At 39.2% G+C, this 23,709-nt stretch overlaps 1 protein-coding gene across 4 annotated transcripts in view; it reads right to left on the reverse strand.

Moving 5' to 3' along the window:
• fhod3b (formin homology 2 domain containing 3b) overlaps positions 1-23,709 on the reverse strand; it is a 167,018-nt gene that overhangs the window by 3,809 nt on the left and 139,500 nt on the right. For 2 of the 4 annotated variants that reach the window (XM_088326106.1, XM_088326109.1), the window contains 8 exons: positions 23,000-23,158; positions 19,032-19,214; positions 17,033-17,152; positions 15,879-16,040; positions 14,167-14,357; positions 13,907-14,099; positions 11,268-11,291; positions 4,799-4,985 (listed from right to left, as the gene is read on the reverse strand). In XM_088326106.1, coding sequence (XP_088182232.1) covers positions 4,799-4,985; positions 11,268-11,291; positions 13,907-14,099; positions 14,167-14,357; positions 15,879-16,040; positions 17,033-17,152; positions 19,032-19,214; positions 23,000-23,158 — 1,219 coding nt within the window. The remainder of the gene's footprint in view (positions 1-4,798; positions 4,986-11,267; positions 11,292-13,906; positions 14,100-14,166; positions 14,358-15,878; positions 16,041-17,032; positions 17,153-19,031; positions 19,215-22,999; positions 23,159-23,709) is intronic. The other 2 variants (XM_088326107.1, XM_088326108.1) reach the window with 1 other exon arrangement.

A 23,709-nucleotide genomic window follows, 5' to 3' on the forward strand; every position in this document is an offset into this window, starting at 1 on the left:
TATATAAGCCTCAACCATACTCTTGTAAACCTTAAACATAAAAATATAGGACTGAAGCAACTTACTAACAAATATCCCAGAACATATCTCATTTGAAAATAGGGCAGCGTCTGTGTAATATTTTTCTTGATTCTGCAGGACCAGCCCGAAAACCCCCAAGATTTCTCATTTTATTTGTGAAGACTCGGGATGTATAAGTTTCAACACTTTCCTCGATAAAAATTTACTGCACTGCAATTTTTTTGTAGCACTTCCTCCCCAAGATTGGTCAAGGTGAAAATAATGTGCATATTTTTATGAACATGATAAATTATTTTGAACAAAGCAAAAACTGGGACACAGAACAAGAGCAAAAGAGAGATGAGGCACACGTGCCTAATTACACGGAGACATACTGAAGCCCACTCGGCTTTAAATAGATTTGTGCACCTGAAATAAATGAGAAAAGATATATGATTTTTTTTCATTTCTATAGTCTGAAAATGGCAAATCTGAGGAAATGATCGAGGACCAGAAGCACAAACTAGATAATAAATGAAGAATAACATTCTAACTTCCGGTAAATAAGGTAGTTGTAGGTCAAGAAATCCCAATATATTTGACATTACATGAGGCTGACTTAGAGGGAACTGACATAATTGTTTGCTCCCCTCAAGTGCAATGGTTTGCATATTCGCCTAACCTGGGAAAGGTCCGCAGTTCGAGACCGGGTGGAATCACACGTTGGCCCGGAGAGGAGGTGGGCGCCACCGGGCTTTACTTGCCCAAGACAGACCACAGGAAATGGCGCCCATACGACCCTAGTGGTTAATAGATCCAACCAACCAATACGAGGGGGATTTCTTTAAGGCTGCCTGTCATGTTGACAGGTTTACTTCAGGTTTTAATTAAATGACGCTATTAACCACAGCAGCAATAGAGAGAAGGGCAGTTAAACAATGAAGAACAATGATGAGAGAACTTTTAAAAAGGCAGCGGCCAGCCTGCGAGAAACTCAGTGGGAGAAAAGTGGTGGACAAAAAAAAACAGTGCAGGAAAAACGGTGGATTGAAAAAAAAAAAGCAGTGCTGCAGTGAAATAGAGGCCCCTGGCCCAAAGCCAGGACTAATGATCAACATTTCATGTCCGACCGGACCTGAAATTCGTGTTAGGGTTCGGGTTTAAGATCTTAACTCTTACCTGGATATATATTTTTTCTAGTTACAGATGCTACCCTACTTACGAACACGATAGGTTCGTGAGTTGAATTTGCTTGTAAGTTGCTTCAGTACAATATATTTTGTATTGAATGTATGTTTAAGCTTTATATAAGTCTGTTTAAGGCTTGTATAAGTAATCTGTATTGTTATGTACTAAAAAATAAACATTTCAGGTAATATGCCCATAAAGATAATTCAATTTGAGTTTAACATCCTTTTGTAAGACGCGCTTCAAGAAGTCCTCCTCTGTGGTAAAAAGTGGCCGAAAAAAAGCATTCCGACCATTCTCTCAAACGCATTAAACTTTCTTATTCCACTTTCTTTTCAAAAGAAACGGCACGTCTCTTCTTTACACATTACACCAACCATATAGAATGGATGCACGAGATATTAAGCAATAAAAAATATCAAAGTTCTTAGCGTGCTGGACATACAGTATAGAATGTTTACACACGAACTAGGAAGAGGAAGCGGATTTCTTCTTTGGGGTAAATGCTGGCTGAGCTCCCACAGCGCCACCACACACCGGTAGCGGCGGAAAGAAGCACTAAAGTGCTGTCCTCTACTCCAAAAAAGGTACACACAATACAAAATCTAACTTACAGCAATGTCCGAATATTCTTCGACATCCGGAAAAAAATGTTTGTATCTACAGTTTTTCGTAAGTCGAATCGTCGTAAGTAGGGGAGCGTCTGTGTATCCTTTTTATTATTTGAATCACCACATTAATGCAATGTATTTCCGGTAATATATCCACGTCAGAAATGTGTTTCCAGTAATGTATGCATGTCATAACGGGGGAGCGACTGTCATGATTACCGATGTGAATCACCTGTGCCCGCTCATTTGGCGCCAACTGCCGTGGGCTCTGATCGGCTCCCTGTCAGTATTTGAACCCAGTCCTGTCAATCCCCTGTTGTCGGTCCGTCTGCGAATCTTCGTGTATACTAGACAAGTCTTTTTTGATCCTGACCCACGCTTGTCCCGTTTTTTGCTCCTGTTTGTCTCCCGTTATGACCTCTTTTGATCCCGACCACGTCTGGTCTACCGTCCTGACTTACAACCCATTTTTGATCCCGACCACGTGTGCTCTCCCGTCCCGGCTTACAACTCGTTTACGACCCCGACCACGCCTTGCTCTCCCAGTCCCGGCTACCGACCAGTTTTCCCACCCTGACAACGCCATCGCTCGCTACGGAAGATCCACTTTCACGTTCGGATCACAATCCGAGTATGAGAGCGACTTGCTTCCCGCGCCCAGCGATCACCGGATCGTGGGCGCAGCCCTTCCTCTCTCTTTCAATAAAACTTGTGGTAAATGTCACGCAAGTGGGTCCTGTTTCCGTTCTGGACCTGACACGCGACTAAATCGGAGATGTCACAGAAGCTCTATCAGGGGGATCACGAGGGGGCCGACGTCGCGAGGGAGTAGGCTAAATCAGAGACATCACTGGGGCTTAATCTGGGACGTCACAAAGGGGACAGGACTAACCCGGAGACCCCACGGTGGCTGAGGCTTAATCGGGGGAGTCGCGAAGGGCCAGAGCCAAATCAGGGACGTCACAGGAGGCGGGCTAAATTGGATACGTCACAATAGGGCAGGGCTTAATTGTTTAGCTCGTCTCCTATTTGCTCTGATGTTGCAATGTGGGTGGGACTATGTAATTTAACTAACTGCTATTGGCTGGGACGCAACAAGGGGATGCGGGACTTACTACTATTGGCTGTGACGTGATGAAGCGGTTGGTACTGATTGGCTGTGACGCTATTCTTTCCATTGCACTATTATCATAACAGTCTCAAAGCACAACATTGCAATTACTTTTCTTTCTTTAGCCTGATAGTCTCTTATCTTTTCTTATCTTATTTCTTATCTTTATTACATGTTTTACCCTGGAGTGCCATGTCTAATCTCGTTGTATAATATCTCCTACCGTTGATATCAATATAAAATAAAGACAACATTTTATTCTATCTATGATTATTTTAATCCTCTTAAATATTTTATAGTGAATAATGCACTTAATGATCATCCATATTTGAATGTAGTGATTTACTTTTTGACATCTTGTTTTATTTACAAAACGTCTCAATGTATCCATTCATACAATCTCTACATTGTTCTAAGAAGTGAACTTTAGTGTATGGAGGCGTTGAGTCTTATCAATCCACATGCAACATTCAATCTGGACAAAAGACTGGTCTGAAACTGGGATAAGCGGAATTTTCCATTGACTTTGTTTCGTTTTTGTCATAGCCACCCCTTTTGTATGTAAATAATTGCTTCACTTAACAGTTTGTTATACCCATTGTGACTCGCAACCCAGATGTTGAATGAACGCACGAAGGAAGAAAAGTTTGTTCTTAATACCCGAACTCTTTTTGCCCTGGTGGCCAACATACAGAAAAGCATTAAATGATGTAAGGGCTACTTTTCAATTCATGCTTTTTAGTGTAGAGTAGAATGACTTAACTTTTTAAATATTTCTTTAAAAAAATACACATTTGGTTGGGGTTGTTTGACACATTGTTTAAAGCAATTATGGGAGATGTTTTAAAGGGACAGAGTGTATTTAGTGCCTCCCAGTTGTAAAAAACTCATTCATTATAAAGAAAAGCATACTGATTGAAATATTAAGTAAAAATACATGTTCTGTTGTATAAGTATGCATTTTAAAGATTACTTATAGGTCGGGCATTTATTTTACATATCGTAAGGCTCATCTAGGGGTGATGAAATAATTGTCTGCCATCATGCTGCTACGGGTACCCAAACACCTCAAAAAGGTTGGTCACAAAATGAGAAAGAAAAATAGTGCATTTTGGTCAATTTTAGTCTTTGTAGTTTTGTGTTTTTCCTTGCACTTTTTAGCACTCCTTTTCAGTTGCATTACATAATACAGACAGAGACTTAATAATCATCTCGGGAATAAAAAACAAAATGCTGATATTATGTCCGTCAAATTCCTAAATATTGGTGCAGGCGTCTACTGTGGATAAACGCATCGGCCCCTTCAAAACGACAATGAAGGATAAAAAAATATGAATATAAAATTATTTAAAATAAGATGGCATCCTGGATTAAACATATTAGCATACACAGCTAACGTTAGTACTTTAACTTTGCCAATATGAGGCGCATCCACGTGAGCGCAGCAACGCGTAATTGTAAGAACTGGTAAGTATCCAGATTTTTAAGAGCTTCTAGATTAGCGCCGGGGTATTTACAATACAGTGGTACAGATCGTGTGGACTAAGGTCAAGTAGACTGGAGGATTCATTTAGATCTGTGAAAATGTCAGGGGGAAGATGGTATGGGTCTGTAGCTAGCTATGTTATTATCAGTTTCTTTAAATAGCGCTCTTTGTGCTTTCCAAAAAGGTGGGCCACCTAATCCGACAACTGCAAAATATTCGTTTGACTAGTCAATGCCAATTTTTGTTGTTGTCTACTGTTTACTGGCCTCACCCACAGTGAGTACTGTTTACTACGGTTTACTGCCGTCCGTCATGGCGCATCACGTGTGTGCAAAGGGTCGATACGAAACTCAGGCTTCCAATTTCAGCTCCAAAACAACGTCTGAATTGTCTTATGCTCACCCCTGGTGCTGCTGGCCCGGGTGCGGGCCCGAAGCCCCGGCACGGTCGAAGCGTCGCCGGTGCCACTTCGGACGACGTCCTTGAGCACAGCCTTCATGCTCTCGTGCTCGGCGGCGTCCTGTGCGTACTGAATACCTTGAGGCTGGCTTTCGGGTGTGTCGGGCTGTGCACCACCAAATTTACCGTTCTGCAGGAGGGGAAGGGGGTCACAGGTGAAGGGAAGGATCAATTGATGAATTTGCAGGCTCAGATCATGCATGGACTTGCTGACTCAACAATCCGCAAATACAGAGACCCCTCACTCCTTCGCGCTTTGGTTATCACTGGTTCACTCCTTAGGAAATTTTGAATTGAATTGATTTTGTTTTTATTGTCAATGATCCTGTATTGTGCATTGTGTTCCGTTAGACAGCACACCACGGGGACAGATTAGGGAGGAAGCTCTGTTGGGTGGTTTGTGACTGTATGCGCGACTTGGTTGGCTGGTGTGACACGTCTGTATGCGCAACTGATGTATGATGGGTGGGCATGCGCAGTTAACGTCTTCGATGCAAACTTGGAAGCACCGGGACTGCTAGCTTTTAGCGTCTCGTTGAAAAGAAATTCATCAATTAAATCGGATTCTGAAGGAAAGTCAGAAGACCGCAACAAAATTGTGATCACCAGCGGGCGCTTCATGGATTATTATCGGGTTCTAGAAGCGACTTGGGCGGCGTCTGGGAGAAGGCAAGAAGGGTGCTGCTTGTCTGATGTACTGCTAAAGGCTAGGCTAACAACTATTTGAAGCCACCGCTGCTGATCCTGTATCTTGCAAACGCCAGGTCCATTAGCAATTCAAAGGATTACCTGGGGTAACAACTCGGGAGAAACTGCGTCATACTGGACGATTGTATTTTAACTATTGCGGAGATCTGCTACATTTGAGGACAACTGATAGCAGCTAGCCTGCTGCTCTCAAAATGGATTTCTCACACTAAAAGAAGCCATAATGTTGTATAATGACAATAAAACCATTCAACTGAAAATATGTGTCGTGTGTTATTATTTGTAGATCGAGAGTTGTTATTTTGTTGCAGTCGTATACTTTCAGTCGGTATTGGCATTCTCCCTAGGTAAACCCTTTTTTTTCACTTTCCGCGGGTAGCTCTGGTCCCCATTAACCGTGAAAACTGAGGATTCTCTGTACTCAAGTTCTTACAAATTATTAACAAATTTACTGTCAATTAAAGCTATGTACATCATTAGCATTTACTCGTTCAATGCCATTGACAGCTATTGACAGCATGGGCATTTATTCATTCACTACCACTGATTGCTATGGACTTCAATGGCAGTGAATGTGTTAATACTCACAAAGGTTAACTACTGACAAACTAAAGGAAACACACTTTTATTTATTTATTAAAAAGAATATACCGGCAAATCTTTTTCAAAGCAGAAACCCTTGAATAGTAAGAGAAAGACAGATCTTTGGAGAATGCATTTTGTGTGCGTCTTTCGTCAATTCCTGCCAGGATATCAGCTCTGTGTTCATCCAAACGGGCCCAGGTTTCACACTGAGTGAATACAAATATGAAATATTATACAATACTTTATTATTTGTGTTTATTTGATTCCTATTCAAGAAGTTAAATCATAACATCATTCTCCAATGTTAAAAAACACTTGCCAGTTTCACATATTTTTGACTCCTAAATGACTCAAGTGGCCAGGAAACCAGCAGAGGTGGAATGCAGATGTAGCAGTGTGATACCAGACTCCAGCCTCATCAACTCAGCATTATAATAAAACCCTAAAACCTTTCAGGGTTGCAAACAAAAGGACAAATTGGTGGGGTAGTCAGAGGGTTTAAAATGGGAAACTTGTATTTGTATTTTTAATGTTTAGCTACCAGATTAGATTTGGGCAAAATAAGTTTCGGTCAAATTCTTTGGTTCAGAATTTTTTTTTGAAAGGAAAAACACAGTTTACATTTCTAAATAGTTAAGTTGCACACCATAAAACACTAATTATGCGTATAGTTTTCATTATAGGGTTAGGGCCAATGCAATATGGTTGGTGGGCTTCTGGGTAATGATTTGTACATTAATCTTACATAACAGTAATGTTAGAACTGAATGAATAAACAGTGTTGTGGCTATTAGTGAAAACACTGCAAAAAAACATGCTTTTCAGCATTTCCTTTTACTACAAGGAACATCCAGCAGAAATTACAGCACTGTTTATTACGAAAATATTCTAAAGTTTGCAATCGAATTCCATAAAAAATTAAAAACAACAAAAAACAACAACAATAATAATAAAATCATATAAATATCTCTTCTGATGACAATAATGGGAATAATGTAATAACTGATTACATGATCCTGGATGGCATTTTTCAGATGGGTTTACCTTATTTTTTGCAAATGCAATAAAGCAAAACATACATTTTTGACAATCTATGGCAGTTTATTTATTTACACACAGCAATAAATGGAGAGTCAAAAACATTAGTGTTACATGTTTTAACGTTCAAATGAGAATGTAGTCGTGACATCGGCTGCCTTAAATGGAGGTCAGTGTCTGAATTATTTGGCAGACTCAATGGGGAAACCAACTCCGCTAAGAGTTACACTGCAAAGTATGTAAACGGTGTTTTGTTTTAAAACAACTAAAAACAAGGCAAGCTAAGTTACATTGATTAGCGCGGAATGGCTCCCCGGCGCTTTTTTCAAATATGTTTATAAATTGAAAAAATTGGTTTATGTATAGGTTAATGGCAGAGGTGGAATACATTTACTCCGTTACATTTACTTGAGTAAGTTTACGGAAATTTTGCACTACTAGGAGTATTTTTAAATCCCTATACTTTTACTGTTATTTGAGTAAATTTGTGAAGAAAAAAACAGTATTTTTACTCCGCCACATTAAGCTACATTGAAGCCGTTACTTCGTTACTTAATAAATCCCCTCCACGTGAGTACGCGTCTGTCTCCCCTAAGGCGCATTTATTTTGATGCCTAACGCCGCCAGGATCTACCATGTTTAGCCAATTAAACGTAGCAGCCTCATCACGTGACCCTATTCAACTTCAGCGGGGTAAATGGTCTTTATGGAAGAAACAGATCGAAAATGTCGCTTAACAATACAGACTATGAAAACACAAAGAGGAGGAGCACCTCTAGTCTCACATCAAAAGTGTGTTCCCCTTAAAAAGGATACAAAACACCAGCTACAATATGCAATGTCTCCTTTGCTGGAGTTCATGGGCTAGCTTGTTGTTCTGCTTGCAAACCCTGTTAAGATAAGAAACGGCTTTAAATGTGCTACTTGGTGCTACATGTGCTTAATTTATTTATTTATTTATACTATTTGTATTTTATTGTTTATTAAAGCACTTGAATTTACGTTGATTATTTTAATCTACGTTTAAATTGAATCTAATGTTTTTGTTGATTGGATGGACTGATAATTAGATCATCTGATTGGTTGTTTTAAAAAAAATATTAAATACTACGTCGCTACAGTTACTCAGTACTTGAGTAATTTTTTCCCCAAGTACTTTTTTACTATTACTCAAGTAAGAATTTGGATGACTACTTTCACTTCTACTTGAGTAATATTATTATGAAGTAACAGTACTTTTACTTGAGTAACATTTTTGGCTACTGTACCAACCTCTGGTTAATGGGTTAAAATATGGTTTATGTAGGAAAACAGTCGTGAGACGAACACTTTTTGAATGCTGTAAAAATGCGGAGAACAAATATTGAATTTCAACGACTTTGGTGCATGTCTCCTTTGCTTCTTTCCTCTCCTGTGTGAGAGTCGAGCTTTTAAAGGAGCAGCGTCGCGATTTAACTTAATCTCTCGCTACACTCCTGATGTCAACACAGAAGTCAATTGAAACGGGTAAAAACACAATCCCTGTCATAAGCACTTTATAGCAAGTAGCTCTTGAATAGCTGTTTTTATTAAGTGATTTCTAAATTTTGTCAGAATATATTTTGAATGACACTCAGGTGATTTTTGTTTTATTCCTCAGGCCTGAGCATGGCTGCCTTGGTTTATAATCAAAAAAGAGAGAGAGAGAGAGAGAGAGAGAGAGAGAGAGAGAGAGAGAGAGAGAGAGAGAGAGAGAGAGAGAGAGAGATAGGGAGAGAGAGATGCTGTTGCTGCATTTTACTCAAGGACTGACTTTTTTTGACATTTGCACAGAAATCAAACTGAATCCATTAATTTGTTAGTATTTACTTTACCTTTTCGATAGGCTCTTGCTTTATTTTTATTTTTTTATAAATGCACGCTGCAATTTATTGCACACTTTTTGTTGCCCAAATAAGGGGCACGCTATGCACTTTCCATTTCTATGTTTTTTCGAATCTTCAAAATAAAAACAAAATAAAATATTGGATTTCTTTATAAGATTTACTTAATTCTATCAAAGCTATGAAACTTACTCTAAGTCATTGTAATGAAGTTAAACTTGAGGCAGAACAAACTAGTCAGGTGTCTCATCATTCTCTACATCAGGGGTGTCAAAGTCAAATGGACGGAGGGCCAAATAAAACATTTGGCTACAAGCCGAGGGCCGGACTGTCCAATCTTTACTGAAACCAAGATTTAACCTACTGAAAACACAACAAATATATTACAATATGATTGGATAAATAAAGCAATATTTTCTTATGACTCTGTCAGTCATTTTTAATTTCAGCAGGCACAAAATACAAATGTCCTTTATATAAAAAACTCATAACATATCTCATAACAACAACTCATAACCATTTTCTATCATTCAATCATCTGAAATTATTAAAAAGAAGTATTGCCTCGAAATACAATAAAATAAAGTGCAAAAATCTCTTGTTACTTAAAACCAATAGCAATCAACACACTGGACCTCATCTGTCCTGCTCAAATGTACATTGACTTTCCTTTCTGGGCTTTCTCTGGGTTAGTGTGAAAAAAAGGAATTACTGATTAACAAATAATAACAATCAAAAGTCATTTTCTCTGCTAAATAGGAGACAATTTTATCAAAAGACTGTTGTCCACATCAAGATCTATTTTCCATGAAAAGCCGAAAAACAAGAAACACTCCCAGGACAGAGTCGGCAAACAAAAACAACATAGTCAACATAGACAATAAAGCTTTAAAATTCCCGAGGGGAACACCAAAAAACAAGACCTTCTTTATGTGCATATTTAACTTTTAAACTTGAATGGAGTAAAAACTTCAAATGTGTAATTGCACAGGAAACATTACTGTATTATTACTGTATTTACATACATTTATATACAGTACTGTATTACTACAACTCTACATTACTTGTTTGAGGCTGACGCTGATACTTGGCAGTGCTTCATCTTTTGCACAAGTTGCTCTTTTAGATTGTTAGACAACAGGTCTACGCGATCAGCAATGGTATTTCTGCTCAGGCTGGTGTTTGAAAAAAGTTGTCTTTTGCCTGGGCAAAGTTCGTCACAGACTTTAAGCATACAGTTTTTGATGAAATCCCCCTCGGTAAATGGCCGGGCTGATTTGGCGATCTCCTCTGCTAAAATAAAACTGGCCTTGACAGCAGCCTCGCTTTGTGACTGGGCTTTTCTGAACAGACCCTGTCGAGATTTGAGACCTCGTTTAAATTCCTCGACCCTCTGTAGCCTTTGTTCTATGTCCAGAATCTTGGTTTTCTCCGTGTGTTTTGTTTCATGATGCCGTCTAATATTATACTCTTTCATCACCGCCACACTTTCTCCACATAGCAGACACACAGGTTTTCCAGCTACCTCCGTGAACATGTACTCCAACTCCCACCTTGTTTGAAAGCCCCGGTTTTCATTGTCCACCTTCCGTTTAGCCATTTTTGATTTTTGCTGTTTGCTAATGACTGCTGCTGATCCACTGCTGAATAAATCAAACCGCCCCCCGCTTTGCTCCCGCTCGGCGCGTCCCCGTTGCATTGTGGGAAATTTAGTATTCATGCGTACTCAGTGCGGGCTGCTGGCTTGCAGCGGCCTGCGGGCCGGATCTAATAATATATTGATATCGTCACGCGGGCCAGGTAAAACCCTCTCGCGGGCCTGATGTGGCCCGCGGGCCTTGACTTTGACATATGTGCTCTACATGATGAGCAACTTAGTCATTTTGATAGTAGGCTAATATATCTAATATAGATATAATCAACATGTTGCATTTATTCTAAGGATTTAATTTTTTTGCTGCTCCAGACAAATCATTTTTTGGGTCCAATATGGCTCTTTCAACATTTTGGGTTGCGGACCACAGGTTGAGCGAATAAAAGCAACTGATACACTTTATCATAATAATTTTCAATCACCCAATGTCTCAATTTCTGAGTGCATTATTTTTGTCTTGGGAATGAATAGTTGTTTGCAGTTTCAAGCCAGAGCCATGCAGATGTTGTCCAAACTGTGAAATGTTAGTCACCGTAAAAGGTTTGTCGTGCAACAGCAACCCTACCTCGCTTTCGTCCTCGTCATCACTCTACAGAGAAAATCGAAAGGTTATTCGGAAACTTCTAATGACAACATTGCTTATGTAATTAAAACATAGTTTGGAGACGCCAAATGTCACAGCAACTCAACATTTTTCTTTTTAACAAGGCACAGAGCTGCGTCTACATTTTTGGTGGGTCTCATCAGATTTCGGCCTCTTACAAGTTAAACACGGCATGTTTAACTTTTGAGCATCATTGATTTTAAATGACAAATATGAAAAAACAATTCATCGCAAAAAAGTTGATGTTCGAGGTGGTGTATGTAATTTCAAAAATATTGTACATTTGTTGCATGTGCAAGTACGTACAATTCTTAGACATGCTTGAATAAACTCTTTTTCATCTTTTCGGGGTTAGGATTGGCATTTAGACTGTATTTGAAACAGTCATTTTCTTACTTTCACCATTTCACGATACAATAAAAGAAAATCTCCACCACACATGTGATATCACTCTATCCCGCCAACCACTCCCCCACCTCCTTCCCTTAAGCATAATAATGCACTTTGTGGCGCTGTGTGGAAAAAAGTATAAAGGCTCTTTGAACTCAGGTGGGTATTGTTACCACATAATAGAGAAAATATTACATTTCATAATTTTTGGAGGACACCTCAAACTACGGGGGGTGGCACCGTTTGTATAGCCAAATTTAATGTTATCAGAGGCTTCACATCATGACTGTTGAACATACCTGTGACAAATGATTATTATTATTATTTTATCTCTGTACCAATTTTAAGCATTTTGCCATTTATGGTAATAAAAAGACAAAGCTTATAGTACATAGAAAGTTTTGTCCCTGTCATGTAGTACTTCGACAAGTAATGATTTCTGTCCCGTAGTTAGCCCCAAAAATTTGAAAGGGTCCAACTCAAGATTTAAGTCAATTGGATAAATCATTTCAACAACGGGGCAACAATACGTCCAGTGAATTTGTCCAAAAATCACCTGAGTTGGAGTTTTAACAATTCCTAGCTCACTTCGTATATATGTTAGGCGACGGCCATAATAGACTTAATTGTCCTGATCCTGTGCATCGGTTTTGGTGGTTTACAGGCAAATAGGACGAGATTATGTTTTGTTTTGCAACTCTAGGAAGCCCAATGGAGTATTTTTGCGTGTCGTCTTGAAGGATTTTATACATATTAAATTCCCACAGTCTTCAAAATACGCCATTTTCTACTGCTTCCAACATGTATGCTTAGTCTTTTAAAAAAGTCAGTTATTCTATAGTAAGAAGTGGCCTCAAGGCCCAACGTTAGGTCCATCACTTTACTTATTCAAGTGGAATACAGTGGGACCTCGCTACTTTGCGGTTCGACGTTCGCAGATTCAGAGCTTTGCGGTCTGTGATGGTTTTTTGTTTTTTAAAGGGGCGTCGCTACTTTGCAGATTTTCAAATTTTGCGGGAATCCCCCTTGGCCGACGACCCTAGCATGGCGCACCGTTCTCGTTTCCCGGCGCGCGGTTTTGGTGCGGCTTCTGCTTCACCGCCCCCTAACCCCACAGGTCCCCCCTACCCCTTTCCCCCGCGGCCGCCCGTCTGTCGGCCGGAGCCATCGAGGGCCGTGTAGCGCCATGAAGAGCCATCGCGGCCCAAGCGGGAGACGCCGGGCGCCGGTGTTGTGCCCAAATCCGACTCCCGTACAAAATCCTCCCCCCCCTCGCGTGAATGCGCATTTTGATGCACTTCCGACAGGCCGACCCGCTCGGCTTGTCGCGGTAACGTGCGTATCCCGCCCGAAAGTACCCGGGCGCGATACCTTTTTTTTAGGTGCGCCGCAACTTCGCGGATTTTCACTTATCGCGGGTGGTTTTGGTCCCCATTAACCGCGATAACCGAGGCCTTACTGTACACAATGAGAGACAGGCAACATCAATTTCAGCTCAGGAGGGGATGTAATCAGCTCAACAATGCCATAAAGTTCACCTTTTGTCCCGGTTAACAAAATAAATATAAAATAAAATTCCCTTGAATGTTGAGCATTTCGAGTAAGAGTTCCGCATAGACACAGTGCTCTCCTTTCAACTGTGGGATCCTTTTGGACAAATAATATTGAACTTTTTAATAGATTTACAATCAGGTTATGGGTTGTCCTTTTTGTAGAACAACAATAAACAACCTCAGTCTTTGCATTTGAGAATCGCTACAGACATTGCCTGTAAATAAAACCATTTTTGGGGCAGCAGTGGCTCAGGAGGTAAAGCGGTCGTCTTGGGATCAAGAGGTCGCAGGATCAATTACCGGCTTCTCCGTGTTATATGTCGAAGAGTCCAAGACACTGAATTCCTAATGCCCCCGATAAGCAGGTAGTTGCCTTGCATGGCTGACGCTGCTCTCAGTGTATGAGTGTGTGTAAATGGGAAAGTGTGAAGCACATTCTAAAGCACTTTGGTAGGTCTTCAGTGACTTGAAAAGCCCTATATAAATGCAGACCCGGCCACCATTAAGACATTATTTTGAGAACCTACGTCTTCGTTACTCAGACTCAAATGAACACACGAAGAAAAAAATACTAACTTGAAGAGATAAAAGACAGTTTGAACTGGACAGGGAGAGAAAACAAGAGACATAAAGACAGACTGTGCATCGTCCACTTACTTCTGTGATCAATTTCCCTCTAGTTTTGTTCCTCTCGCGATGGTTGGCCCGCTTGAGTTTCTGCTGCAGCACTCGTTCCCTAGTGGTGCGGTACTCCAGTGCAAACTCGCTGAGGATTTTGCTGAAGCGATGGATGCTGACATCTCGAATGGCGTACACGGGATGGCCCAGGTACAACAAGAAGGCGTGAAATCTACGGGAAGACATCCCAAATAAGTGTTAACGCCAAATAGACAACCAACAAAGCATGGGTGGCAGACCTGTTGATGATCCTCCTGTGCACGATCTTCAAAATGATAATCCTTTCCGCGCAGTCTTTGAGAAAATCTGACATTTTTTGCTTCAGCGCCACTTTCATTTCGTGCTTGGCGATGACCTTGAGGTGATCCCACGATGCTTTGCACCTTCGCTCCATCTGATTCAGGTTGTCTTGCAGCTGGTCGAAGTCCACCTGACGTTAAAAGGCAAAACTCTCTCACATGGATCTTTCGTGAGGACATAAAAGACAATGGGACCTGAGAATAACAGGGTTCTAACTAACACTGAGATCATCTGAATAAAATCACTTGTAAAGTACAATCAAGTTTTATTGTTGTGTGTACTCTACCATGACAGGTGATCTTGGGGTTTACTGTAAAACTTAGGGAGTTAGTAATCCAAATGCTACAAATAAAACATTTTCAATTTATAAACCAAAGTACTACTAAAAGTTACAAGGTTCTAACTGATTTCCCGTAATTTAAAAGAAAAAGACAAATAAACGCCAAAGTAACAGAACGTTTTTTGGGACGAACCAGGTTTACTTGTAGTAATTTTGAAAATTCACTTTGTGATAGTTTCATGCAAAAACTGACTCTAAGATCATCATCCCGATTTTAGCTAACCCACATTGGCTCTCTGTTACCTTATGATGTGATCTTAAGGTTCTGTTGGTATGATACAAAATCATGCATGGACTTGCTCCCTCATATCTTTCAGATTTAATTTCGCCCTATGTTCAGGTCCGGAGCCTTCGCTCTGAAAATGCTGGTCTCCTAGTGATCCAAGAGCCAAGAAGAGATCCGCAGGTTCCCGTGCACTCTCCATTTGGGCCCCGATGCTGTGGAATGCTCTGCCCCCTGAGATTCGATCTGCAACCTCAGCGGAAATGTTTAAATCTAAGCTTAAAACGCACTTCTATTCTATAGGTTATTAATTACCCATATTTCACATTGATAATAGCTGTTTATTATTGCAACATCCTTTGCAGCTTGGTCATCCTGGAAGAGGGATTACCTCTTGTACCGGTCCCTTCTCAAGGTTTTTCATTTTCCTCATGTTGGTTTTGAGTTTTTCCTTGCCTTTTTGTAGGTTTTGGATCAGGGGATGGTGTTGTTATAGTCTGTAGTTTGCAATAATCTTTGGTCTGGGCAGCAATTTGAGACGCTTTGTGATAACACACTGAACAGTTCCAGTGAGGTTGCAGATCGAATCTCAGTGGGCAGGTAATATTGTTTTGAATGAGGGAATAAATTTGTCGTATCATCTTGGTGGCCAAAAGTTGTCAGCAAAGTTTGCAATGGATGCTGCTGCTCTGTTTTTTTATCAGACTCAATGAAAAGGGGGGCTTTGACTCTTTAGGTGTGTATGCCGGTGTTATCCTTTGCATCTTTTTTGCTCATTTTGACGGTTTTGTTGTTGTTTCCCTTCCACTCTGGGATCGATTTTTCCCGCAAAAAGATTACCTGGTCCTCTTCACGGTCTTCGTCTCCTGAATGTTGGTCTGGAACTTGCGTTTTCATCACATTAGCACCCCCATTTCATCTGGTGTTCAGTGGTGTAGTTACACTTTAAATGCGTCGAATTTTATCAAACGTTTTATTAGTTATCTCGACAAAAATTATATCACACTTAATATCGTTAGCGTTTTATTGCCCAGGCCTAGTTAGAACCCTGTTATTCTCAGGTCTAGAGATGCGAAAATCCCACCCACCTTGGTCAGCCGGGTGACGGCTCCGATTTCGGAGTAGAGATCCGAGCTGTCAGGGAATTTTTCCACTACGATGGCGCAGGTGTGGTGAAGGAGGGACTGCTTGTGAACCGTGTCCTTCACCTCAGGGACTTTCTCGAGGTAACTCAGCTCAAAGCCTTTAGCCTGGAGGAAGAGGCACGCTCATGAGGAAAAATAGGTAAGGAGAGGGCCCGATTCTAATAGGGGCAATCAAAGAGCCTAACAAGAGCCCCAAATTGCAGCACATTTCCTCTCTGGCAAAGACACGAAAAGGCCCTCGAAGCGTGCCAAGAAGATATGTAGCTTCATTAGGTTGTGATTATCGGGAACCGCAATCTATTTTCAGGCTGGCGAGATTGCGGCGCCGGCCATAGAGGAGCGAATAAGCCGGCAAAAAGGAGCAAAGCGCACACAGGCTTCTTTGTTCTTTCGCCAGATTTAAATGTCAAACTCAAAACGAAATTCCGCCAGTTATTTATGGGAACGGGCATTTTTGATGTTGATGACTTGTACTTTCCCCTCGCATGTTTAGTCCTAGCGCGGATTCTGATGTGAGCTCTTTACACGAGACCCTTTAAATATTTGTTTATTTCTGTAAAAATATTGTGTAAGCTTTCCCACAAAATTTCCAGCTTTTCTTTTACCAATTGAAATTGTAATAGTCAACTATTATACATATAAAAGCATGGATAGATCTATTTTTGCTATCTGGTTAAAATTTGAGCACCTTTTTGTAGGACTACAAGCAACTTTCCTCTAATTATTTTTCAAGCTAACATTGTTCATTTATCTTAGCTTACATTAACATATTTGGTATTAGAGTAATCCAAAAGTAATGGAAAGTAATCACAGTACATTACTTCAATATTATAGGATCCGGGTTACTTAGCTGAAGACATTTTTCAACAGGTAATTTATAACTGTATCAGATTACATTTTTAAAGTAACCCTCCGAACGCTGCTCATCAGCTGAGCTCTGATTGGTGAATACTTGAGCTTGCAGTACAACTTGTATATAATAGGGAGGTTGCACGGATCATGAACGCTCTAAACACACTTAAAACTATAACAAGACGTTTTTTCAAACCAGGCCACAAAATTGTAATGAGCACATTACGATGTTGAAGTTCACTCACATTAGTGCCGTTAAGGAAGTTTCCGATGGCTAACAGTGTAGTCAAGATGTAGCGCAGGGTTGCGTTTTTCTCCAGTTGGTCCATTCCTTCCTTTAGATCCTGCAAAGGCTCTGCAACTTCCTAAAAACACAATTAGGTTGCTGCTTATTTTTATTGGAGTATCCTTAGTAACCCTATCGATTTTTTTGGAATATAGGACCATTTTAAGCAAACATAAACATTTCAAACAAGCTTAAAATTAAGAACGGTTTGGACTTTTTGCATTAATAGGGTTTTAGTACAGCCCTCTTCCTCTTCTTGCAAGCTTAACATTCATTGAAGTCTTCCTTTCTTATTTTGAGTGCTTACTAAACTATAAACTCACTGTTTTGAACAAACAACCTTTAGAAAATGGGTTTTGTTGTAAATACATGAAATGAAATGAAATGATCTGCATTTATATAGCGCTTTTCAAGTCAATGACTTCCCAAAGCGCTTTACATTTGTGCTTCACATTTCCCAATAGCGGCCATGATCTGTGCAGCCATGTAAGGCGCTAACCTGCTTATTGGGGGTATTGGGGGTTCAGTGTCTTACCCAAGGACACTTCGACATGTAACACGGACAAGCCGGGATTCGAACTGGGATCCCTTAATCCTAAAACGATCGCTCTACCTCCTGAGCTACTGCCGCCCCCAGGGTTTGTACACCAAATTCAAACACTTTTTAAGCACCTAAGCCATTTTCCCCCAACATTTTCCAGTATCCTCAAGGGACAAAACCTAGCCTCGATTAAAAAAAAGTTTTTTTTTGTTGACTTTGATGACTAAAATAAAGTTGCTATCTTGCTCCAGCATGTACTTTTGAGCTGGTTCTATCTATGATCTACAATCTTTTTGTGTCCTTTTGTTTCTAAAAACTGACATGAATTATGCCATTCTACTTCAACAGTACACGACCAGCTTCAATACGTCACACCTGTATGCAAACACAGTAAAGGCTGTATAGGTGTTGGGTAATAATGGACTTCAATACGGAAGACAAGAAAAGAAAGTACTGTATGTATAAAAAGCAGACAAATGAGCCAAATTTGGACTCATTCTATTGATACTGATTGCTCCAGAGCGTACATTCAATCTTTCAGTCCATGTGACTGGTAATTTTTTTTTGCATTTTCTTTTACTTATTTTAATTAATATTTTATTATTTTGCGTTTTTATGAAATTTGTGTTGCACTTTAAATCTGTTCAGTGTGTAAGACACTCAAATTGTTTTGTATTTAAAATTTCTTTTGTAGATCTGTGAACTTTTAAATGCACATTTCATGTGTTTTGCAGGGATCACCTGCAAAACATATGAAATTACTAATTAGTAAATAATTTGGTGCATTATGTTTTATTGATATTAAAAATATGATTCAAATAAAAATAATCCAAGGCGCCGAAAGAGCGGCTCTTCTCAGTGAGCCGAACCTAAAGAGCTGGTTTTCTAAATAAAGCTGTCTTTTTGGGTGTGAAAAATAAGGAGGTGGTGATACCTTACATCACAACGTCATAATGACAAGCCACTAGAGCAGGCGTGTCCGCGTCATTTTCACGCACTATAAAAAATGTATATCTTTATTTATTTAGTGGTCTTAAGAGTCAGACTTTTTAGAAACATTGCAATGGCAACAATTTCAAGCATTTCCAAGCACTTTACCCAATAACATTTTCCTGACCTCAAAAACACATTAAACTTTTCAAATATTTCAAGCACATGTACAAGCCTGTAAATATACTAACTCCAAAACTAGATAATTTTGCCTGGAAAGTTTGAAAAATAAAGTCCTTTTTCAAACAATTTAACAACCTAGAAAATTGGATTGAATTGATCCAGGTAATAGAGTGGTCCATTTTTGTGCATAGTTGTGAGCTTGTGAGTTGAGCAGGAACTAACAACATTTCTCTCTTCTTTTTTTTGCCGTTTCAGTGTAAACGGATGCACATGCATGCGATTAAAGCAAGTACACGTTGCAAACCTTCTCAATCATCTCGTAGTCCATCTTGAAGGCCCACAGCTGTAAGCGTGCCGACAGCTCACTGATTGAAGAGAGGATGAGGAGGAACTGTTCAGCGCTGCCCAGAGGAACTTCGGGATTCATCAGCTGGGCCTCTTGGATCCTTTGCTTCTCCTCGTCAGTTGGGATCATGGTCAGGATTTTCTAAAGGTGGGAAATTTGTGTTTGGTCACTTTGTTTTCACATAAAACGTCTGAAGGTGAAGAATAGCACGTGAAAGAATGTACATCGATTCTGACATTTTTCAGGACCTGTTTATGGCCAAACCACCCTAGGAATGCCCAATTTCGGGACGCTAAGCATGTCAGGCCTGGTTAGCAGTGTTGGGACCGTTACTTCAAAAATAGTACTAAGTTATGATTACTCACTCCTTATTCTAGAAAGCAACTTAGTTGGTAACTTAATTACTCTATATTAAAAGTAACTTATTACCAGGAAAGTAACTAATTCATTTACTCTAAAAAGAAGTTGTACGTCAAAGAATTTGAAATTTTATGAGCAAATACAAAACACCACGGTGAAGTTTACTTGTAGGGATGGCAATTTGTTTTTAAGGAACTGCTTGTTTTCATCTGGACTCACTAAAAGAGCCGTTGTTTTTGTTACTCTAATCCCTACATTGCTAATCTTTATGTAACATCATGCACAGAATGGATTGAAAAGGGGAAGAAATAAAGAAAAAAAGGGCTTCAAAGACCACAGAATGTCAACGTCTAATGTGTAGCTTTGTTTTTCAGTGCTATTCTTTATCATTCAGCCTGCTTTGTAACGTTATAGAGCATATTATTTTTTTAAACGTTTATTTTTCAGTTTCAAAACAATGGGAAAAACATAGAAATCTTGTATGAAACAACCCTCTAAGGGCTATACTTGACTTGACAAAATAGTAAAACAAAAAACAAAATACAATTACAAAAAGAAAAAAGAGATAAAGGAAGTAGAATACTTTTTTGGTTTTTATAAACGCTTTAACACAGAACAACTCAGTTAATATAATTAAAATATGTATAAAACTACAAAAAAAAACATACAATACAAAATAATTTTACCTTTTGCATCTCCAATAAATGTAAAGTCTACAACAAAGAATCCCTCAAAATTGCATATTGACCAATTATACGAGAAAGAAATGCGTCTCGGAGGGAACCAGCTGTTGGTTGGTGGGGAGCCATCTCCTTTCGTTTACTTGCAAGAGTCGGCTCATAGAGACACTTCGTTCGCGAACGACAAGTGCTCGAGTTTTTCGCGCTTCAGTCCTCTTTTGCCCTTTTCTTTCGGCGAATTAGTAAATAATTTATAATATTTTATTAGTTATTGCTATCCAACTACACGCTATTTGAAATTGTGAAATGCTTCCAAAAGACATTCTCCTTCACTTGTTTTCCTCTACGATAACACTGTATGTAACATCCCACATGCCGACATTTCTTGTGTAAATACCATGTAAATTATAACTATAGCCTTATCCCCCTTGTTTTATAACCTTATCTTCTCTGTTCCTTTATCTTCTTGGCTCATACCTCACTGTGAATGTGTAAAACTGGAGTGTCATGCCCAATTTCGTTGTCACAATATGTTAACCCATTTTGTAACAATGACAATAAAGGTATATTCTATTCTATTCTATTCTCTACTGTGTTCCCTGTGTGTGAGCTGACTATGCCCCCCCCCAAGGCCCGCCCCTTTTAAAGAGGCCGCATCCGGTGTGTGATCCGCCATGGATCCCAAAGATAAAAAAAAAAAGCAAAATAAGTGCAGACACCAAACCTAAACTGTGTCAATTTTATTTTATTTACTTCACCTTCCCAAAAGATTTCAATTTTATTTTACAAAATGCACGCTACGTTTAATTGCTCTCTTTTTGTTGGCCAGACAAGGGGCACATCCTACACGTCTGTTGTTTTTTTGTTTTCTAATAATAAAAATAGGATTTTTTTACTTGCATTTCTTTAATATTTTTATTTATTAATAACTTTTTATTTCTCACACACAATTCGACAGAGGGTTGACTCACCCACCATAGAGCAACACCAACAAAAAATATATATAATTGACATTCCCATAAATACATAAATTATAAAAGAAATACAAATAAAAGGGGAGGTGTTTAGACGTCAAGTAAAAATTGTGTAATAGGCTTCCAACTTCAAGAAAAGAAAAAAGATAGCATTTCTTTAATTATATCAAAACAATTAAACATACCGTAATTCATGAATGGCGTAACAAAGTTAAACTTGAGGATATATCCTACAACAGAATAGTTCATCCTTCTCCAAAAGATGCACTGAATCCAATTTTCATTGTGATAGTAGGCTAATGATACATACAGCTTGTGTTGTGTTCATTAGAAGGCTTTCAACCTTTTGTGGCTCCTGACAAATTTGTTTTTCAATTTTTTTGGTCCAAAATGGCTCAACATTTTGGTTTGCTGACCCCTGTCCTAAATGGGATCAATTAATTTTTTTTTCAAAATAAATAACTAACAAAATGAAATGAATTGAAATGATTGCATTTATATAGCACTTTTCAAGTCAATGACTTCCCAAAGCGCTTTACAGTGTGCTTCACATTTCCCAATAACAGCCTTGTATTGCAGCCATGTAAGACGCTAACCTACATATTGGGGGTATTAGGGGTTCAGTGTCTTACCCAAGGACACTTTGACATGTAACACGGACAAGCTGGGATTCGAACTGGGATCCCTTGATCCCAAGACGAGCGCTCTACCTCCTGAGCTACTGCCGCCCACAATAAAATAAAGACACTTTATATGCTGTCAGACAGCAATAAGGTATGTCAACAGTCACACTCATCCCTTTTTAGTGGGAATGTTTAAATCTAAGATTAGAACACACATTAAAAGACAAAGTCATCGTAGATCATAGAAAAGAACAGATCAAAATAGTACAAAGCAGGAGGTAAAGTGCTCGTCTTGGGTACAAGGGTCACAGGTTTGAGACCCCTCCATGATTTATTTTCTAAGTGGGAGAAATAGCAAAATAGTAGGGGGTTCAAATACTCGTTTTTTTTAACTGTATGTCGAAGTGTCCTTGGGAGAGACACTGAATACCTAATGCCCCCGATAAGCAGGTATTTGCCTTGCATGGCTGATGCTGCTACGGTATGTAAGTGTGTCAATGGGTAAGTGTGAAGCGCATTGTAAAGCGCTTTGAGAGGTCTTCATTGACTTGAAAAGCGTTATTTAAATGCAGACCGTTTACATTCATTTCTATTTAAAGATAACAATCCTTGTGAATACAACATTATGTTTATTTTTTTCTGAACATTATATCATAATTGATTTAAATTCAAATGCATCTTTCCTTAACTTATAACTCAAACGGTGTGTAATATGTATGTATACTGTAGTTGTAGTTGTATTTTTCTGAATTAATGACATCTGGAAATGATGACTTCTAAATGATTGGTAAAGAATACTTAATCTCAATCCCTTATTTGTGAGCCACTGTTGGGAACCATATCATCCATATTCAAGACTTTCTAAGAAAATTTGGATTTTCTAATAGAGTTAACCACTCTATGTAATGTAATAAGAGACACAAATGTCAGGCATTCTTGATCTATTACAAACCAACTGAAATATTGCAAGCCTTTTAAAATATTATTTAAATACTGCTGATTACAGCTTGCATCCTTTTAGCATATTTTTTTACGATATTCCAATATTTTGAGATGTCGCATTGGCAGTTTTCACCATAAACGGCTGTATTAGAGTATTAAAAGACAATATTTACTTTATTTGGAATGAATGCTGCCGCAGTCCTATTTACGATAAGGGGTGCAGAAAATGGTTGGATGGATGGAAAGAATGTAGAATGTATGACATTTTTAATCACATAACAGAAAATAAGGAACTTCAGAGCGGACTCATGAATTTGTAAGATGAAGTAATTGTCTGTCTTCCTTACCTCGATGCCTTCTTTGTTTAGGGCATACTCATCAAAGTTAAGGATGGCTGTCTTGATGGTGCGAGGAGGGGGCAAAACGGTCAGACCGATGTTGATGGCGTTGCTGCGTTTGGAATCCAAGACTATGATTTCTTGTCGTTTGGCGTCAACTGCTGCTTTCTGCGGGACACATCAACAATCAGCCATTTCGTACAATAGACTAAATAGATCTCTTCCCACCATTTCATTTGTGTAGATCAGTGTTTTTCAACCTTTATTGAGGAAAGGCACACTGTACGTCAAAATTGTTTTGAAATTAATAATCTTTCTAAAGCTCACATTGTCAGTATTACGTTTTTCTTATCTTCTGTGTTCATCATGGCTAAGGAGGTAATACATGTTACTCATTTTGGTTGATAATTTTGCTGTAATTTGGGATTGTATTGCATTTTTAACCTGTTTTTTAACTTTTACTGTATTTTACATTGTTTGTCTCTGCTACATGTGTATGGAAGCAAATAACAACAGAATAAGAACTAACATCTTCCCAATAGCCATTACCACCCTGAAATCCAATTTCAACCAGTTCCTGACACAAGCTACCATTCCACCCTGCCTCAAGACCTTCACGACCATCCCCATCCCAAATAAGTCATCAGTGGTCAGCCTCAATGACTTCAGGCCTGTCACACTTACGCTAGAAGCCAAGTTAATTCATAATTACTGCCATT

Source organism: Urocampus carinirostris, chromosome 2 (genome assembly GCF_059441175.1).
Source record: "Urocampus carinirostris isolate Australia breed hairy pipefish chromosome 2, RoL_Ucar_1.0, whole genome shotgun sequence".
Lineage (NCBI taxonomy): Eukaryota > Metazoa > Chordata > Actinopteri > Syngnathiformes > Syngnathidae > Urocampus > Urocampus carinirostris.